Genomic DNA, 5,320 nt, shown 5'->3' with positions numbered 1-5,320 from the left:
CTGGGAAAAGGTGAGCAGCTGGAATGGGAGGGGAAGGTGGAATCAGCAGCAGCAGGGCAAGGGCTGTGATCTCTGCCCATCCATCCAGTGTCCCCCTGCAAGGTGACCATCCTACCCCCCTGGCTCATGCCCCCAGGGGATTCTTCTCCACCACCACCCCAAACAGGACAGCAGATCCCACCTGTGCAGCCTCCCAGTGGCGCTCTGGGAGAGTTTGCCAGCAATCCCAAAGATCCCTGAGAACTCTCCCAAAGCAGGTTGAGCCCAAAGGGATCACAGCTCCAGTCTGGCCCCTGGCCCAGCCTCCAGCTGCTGCAGGCAGCCCACAGGCCTGGGCTCCATGAGCTCTTTGAAGGAGCTGAGCCTGAACTGGATCCTACCAAAGACCAAGAATGGGCTTTGGGGTGGGGATACATCCCTTCCTGACTTTCCTCACGTGATGATCCCAAAAAGTTAGACCTTCCAACACCTGAAGCCCTCAAAACAGCCAAGAGGCAGAGGCAAAGGAGCAAACCACCAAAGCAGGTGCTGGGAGCAGCCCCACTGTGCCAACCTCCCCCCACACCCCCCCTTTCTACTGCACCACAGCAGCCACTCAGCATCTTCTGTGCCTTGGCAGCTTTTGGTGGATGAGACTTCCCCAACAGCCTTTGGGTTCACACAGGGGGAGGGGGAAGAGCCAACGCTGTGGAATTTTATGGGAATCTGAGAGTAGAGTCCTAAAGAGCTGCCCCCTGTTCTTTGAGGTACTTGGCTGGCAGGTTTCTCAGGGAGGAGTGAAGAGCAGCCCAAGGACCACATCTGCCCTTCCACCAGGAGGTCTGGGGGTGATGGGATGGGATGGAGTCCCATCTCAGTCCCACCTCCATCCCCAGTGCCCCTTCCTCACCACTGCTGGGGCTGATGGGATGAGTGCAGTAGGGATGGAGGGGAGTGGGACCAAGGGAAGCTTTGGAGAAAGCAAGCACCAGCAGGAACTCTTGTAGGGATGGAGCTGTGGAGGTCTGGGTGGGACGAGGAGCTCCTGGATGGGGAGCAGAGCAGGGGGAGCTCAGGTCCTGCTCAGTAGCTCCCGTCTCCTGCTCCTTTGGCACCTGAGTCTCTCTTTCCCCACCTAAATCTGCCCAGCAGCCCTGCAGGTTTCCTGGCAGAGGAGTCCATGACCAGCAGAGACACACACCACCAAGAGGCTTCCCCTCAGGAAGTGGCTCCATCCTTATCAAATCCTGGGGGAAACAGAGGACTTGGCATGTGATTCTCCCAAAAGAAAACCAAAAAAGACACATTAGGATGTGGAGAAACCCAAACTGCCAGGCAAGGGCAAGGAGCTGCAGAGAAACATCTGGAGCTGATGTGAGCTGACTCATGAGGAGGTGGGGCAGGAGAGGGGCTCACAGCCCCAGCCAAAGCTGGAGTCACCTCTGCAGGGAAACCAAACTGCCTGGCAGTGGAGCTGGGAGGGAGCAGGATGGATCTGTCTGGAGATTTTAGGAACAGATCGGGGGGGAAACATGACCAGAGGGTCCCCACAGCTTCCAGGGAAGGAGAGCTGATCTCCTTGGAGGGCAAATCCCAACCTGTGCTTTCTGCTGAGAGCAAGGAGTGGGAGCAAGGAACAGGAGCAAGGAACAGGAGCAAGGAGTGGGTGTGAGGAGTGGGAGCAAGGAATGGGAGAGAGGAGGGGGAGTGAGGAGTGGGAACCAGGAATGGGAGTGAGGATGGGAGCTTGCCAAGGCCCCCCAGCTGGAGTGAGAAGCAGTAACCCCACGTGAAGCCACCTGCCCCTGGGAGCAGGGCAGGGGCCAACAGCTCCAGACTTCTCAAGCCCATGGGACTGGACGGCCAGGCCCTGGCTCTGCTCTGCCCTCAGCCCAAGCCCTGCACTGGTCTCACACCCCCAGTGCCCACCAGGGGCTCCTCCTCTCCCATTCCCTTTGACACATCCCGATTTCACCACATACATCTCCCAGGCTTCTCATTTCCTGCAGAAGAGACATTCCAGAGACCTGGCTGGACTCCTCAGCCCTGCACCCAGGCTGTGGCACCACGTCCTGGGAGACACGGGACTTCTGTGCTGACCCACAAAAATCCCATTACAGGTAGAAGCTACTGGCAGGGGTCCTGGCCTCCCACCAGCTCCTGAAGGGAAACGTGCTGCAGGGAAGTGCAGGGCTGCTCCTCATCCTGCTGCTGCCCAGCCAGGCTGGCTCTGGGGAGCTGCTGGGTGGGCAGCCCTCTTCTCATCCATCAGCTCCAGCACCTGGGGGAGGTCACCCCCCCGTGCTCGCACGACTTTGGAGGCCGTGAAAATGATGAAGCTTCACATGTTGAGTCATTCCACCATCAGGAGAGGAAGCAATGAATCGGCGAGATACAGAGGTGGTAACTAAATTTACAAGTAGGATCCATTTAAAAAGGAGGAGAAAAAAAAAACCAAAAATAAAAAAAAAATCCAAGTAGAGCAAGTTGGAAAACTCTGTTCATTAGTTTTCTTTAAAAAAGTTTCAATGAACTATTCCACATTCTCATTCAAGTTCCTCACATCCTCAGTGGAAAAAAAAAAAAAAAAAAAAAAAGACCTTTTTTTGTTCCCTAAAAAAGTGTTGCATTTTTTTAGGAAGGAGTTTAATCAGCACCAACAGGACAGTGAACCGAGTGTTCCAGAGGAAGGGGGTCTCTTGGTGGAAGCCTCTGCCCCAGACACTGCTTGGCAGGAGGGAGCCAAGCACTTATTGGCCTATGGATAAATAGCTTTGCAATATATTGTAGAACTGCTGCCCCAGAGACACGGGGTGACCTGACGGGGGTACACACACCCACGGGGCATCCTCTGGGAAGGGCACTGCCTCAAAACCCAAACGGTTTCAAGAGTCCAAGGCTGGCCTCAGAGGATGTGCAAACTGCACTGGCATGGGTGTCTCCCTTCCCAGTGCCAGGAGATCCCCATCGGGGCCTGGAGCACCACCCAGAATTCCCCCCAGCCTGTGGAAGTGGCATCTCCACCTTCGGCCAGAGGAAGCATCTTCCAACATCCCCTCTCAGGCTCCCGGTGAAACCAGAGTGAGGATTTGGTCACATCCATAGCACAGCCCAGGCTGTTCTCCCCAGGGATGGGATTCATCTCCCCTTGCAGAGGGAAGCAGGAGCTGAAGGGCCGGGGCAGGCGCTGCCAGCCTGGCTGAATGAATAAGGCTTTCAAGAGGGATGAATCACTGCCTGGAACCTCTGCTCTGCAGCACAGGGAGCCTGGAGCAGCCACGAGTTTCAGACAGCAAATGGAGGGGAAGAGGAATCCCACCAGCAGGTTCTGCCTCCTGCCTCACCCCCAGCCAGCACGGAACAAAACCCCCTTCCTGCAAGGAGCACAACCTGGGAACCCTCCTTTCCCCCTCCCCCGACTCCCTAGGAACAAAAGGTCTGGGATTAGCAATAAACAGACCAGGAACTCATCTCCCAGCATGTGCAAGTGTACCCGGAAGCCAAACCTCACATCTGGCACCGTTCACAGCAGTATCATGAGTATTATTAGCAATAGACCTAGCCAGCCTAGCGTTAGGTTTCTATATACAAAAATAGATCCACAGAACTCTGCGTGAGGGGTGGCTGAGGGGAGGCGAGGGGTGAGCCCCGGGTCTTGGAGGAAGCCAAAGGACACGTTGCATATATATCTCCAGGGGAACCATTCACTTCCCTCTGCACTCACACACCTCAGAGGAGACCAAGCACCAGGACATCATCCCAGCTCCAAGCTGCCCCAAGCGACCAGGCTGCAGGGTCACAACTCCACGTGTTTGGAAGCAGAGATGGGGCTGAGCTCAAGACCTGGAGGAGGTCCCCTCCAACCACAGTGATGGGTTGGGTTAATTATTGTCCCAGCAGGTAACCCGTGAAGCCCTGACCCCGATTCAGGTTTCCTACTGCTCTGCAGATGGCCCAGGCCAGGACTTGGCTCAGACCCACCTCCAGGTTGTCACAAGCAGAATAGCCTCAGAGGGGTGACACTGGTGGTGGGATGACATGGCTGGTCAAGGAAAGCCAAGTGAGGTCTCAAAGAAAGCTTCTGCAAGGAGGGAAGCTTGGGGTCCCCTCTTTTGACACCTTTTTCTGCTCTCTGTTCCCCCCAGCTCAAGGCAGAGGCTGCAGGAGCCCCCAGGGCTGGCAGGGAGAGCGGGGCCAGTGGCTGCTGCTGGCTGCTGGCTTTGGGGCCTTTTTTAAAGTGAATTCAGTGCTGGTGGAAGGGAGCAGAGCAGGGCTGGAGCACAGAGCTGGTGGCATCTGCTGGGTGGTGGGCTGGAGCCTGCTGCAGCTCCCACCCCGCCGGGGCTCTGCTCGGGAGGCAGCCCTTCAAGGCTTAGAGACATGAATGGCAATTTCAAACCAGCTTCTTGTTCTCAGCCAAATCCCAGAGGGGACCTTTCCCTCGCTGCAGTCGGGCAGAAGCGTGTGGGCTGGGCTGCCTCCCATAGCTCCTTCCCCTGCCAGAAGGTTTCTAAAGCTTCCCACACCTTCCCTTCCTCTTTGAGACAGAAAAATACGATGCCACCTCCTTCAGCAGCTCGCTTGCTTCTCTCCAGCAGCTTCCAAGCCCACAGGGAAGCCACTGCCACCAGCGGGACCCCGTGGCACCCCAGCCCCTTGGGGAAAGCAGACCTACAGGAGAGGAGAGAGGCTGCCACGAGAAGTGCTGGAGGCAGATGGAGGGAGGGAAGGAGGGAGGTCTGGCTCTTGGAAGACTCTCGCACAGGGGATGAGCTGACCTGCCTCTTCCCCTCCATTGGGAGGGACCACGCCACGGGGCAGCAGCAGCTCCTAAAACCCCCTGAGAAGTCCCGAGGAGCCCTTGGGTGGCAATTCCTGGGGGGCAAGGCCGGAGAGGCCACCTGCAGCTCTCCTGGTCCCTCACCGGAGCGTTGCAAACCCACCGTGTCCCACCAGCTCGGTGCCGCCTCCGTGTTCCCGGGGGCTGGGACCCCCAGTTCACCCATCTCCTTCCCGGGAGTTGATGGTGGGGAGCGGGGAGCGTGGCAGGGCAGGGGGAGCCGAAGGAGGAGGAGGACGGAGTGGAGCGGGAGGAGGAGGAGGAGGAGGAGTAAAGCCCGCTTGTCCTCCCCGGGGGGTCATACCGGCTTATCCAGCGTCTTGGGGAAGGGGGTGCCGCTGGAGGAGGAGATCTTCCTGCAGACCGTGTTGGTGTGGCTCTGGCAGCGGCAGCCGGGGCGTCTGAGCCCGTCATAGCCCCGCTGGCAAAGTTTGAGGCACCCCAGGGTGGGAAAGTAGCAGCAGAGGCAGGGCATGAGGAGGGAGAGGAGGCTCATGGCAG

At 57.7% G+C, this 5,320-nt stretch overlaps 2 protein-coding genes across 2 annotated transcripts in view; both read right to left on the bottom strand.

Moving 5' to 3' along the window:
• The window catches only part of LOC104393952 (brain-specific homeobox/POU domain protein 3), a 53,302-nt gene extending 48,317 nt beyond the window's left edge, over positions 1-4,985 (bottom strand). Inside the window, exon 1 of the mRNA XM_010003479.1 lies at positions 4,923-4,985. Coding sequence (XP_010001781.1) covers positions 4,923-4,985 — 63 coding nt within the window. The remainder of the gene's footprint in view (positions 1-4,922) is intronic.
• A 132-nt stretch (positions 4,986-5,117) lies between these two features.
• The window catches only part of SPRY3 (sprouty homolog 3 (Drosophila)), an 846-nt gene continuing 643 nt past the window's right edge, over positions 5,118-5,320 (bottom strand). The window contains exon 2 of the mRNA XM_010003478.1: positions 5,118-5,319. Coding sequence (XP_010001780.1) covers positions 5,118-5,319 — 202 coding nt within the window. The remainder of the gene's footprint in view (position 5,320) is intronic.

Source organism: Chaetura pelagica, unplaced genomic scaffold (assembly GCF_000747805.2).
Source record: "Chaetura pelagica isolate M959 unplaced genomic scaffold, ChaPel_1.0 scaffold938, whole genome shotgun sequence".
Classification (NCBI taxonomy): Eukaryota; Metazoa; Chordata; class Aves; order Apodiformes; family Apodidae; genus Chaetura; species Chaetura pelagica.
This window is presented reverse-complemented; position numbering and strand designations above follow the sequence as displayed.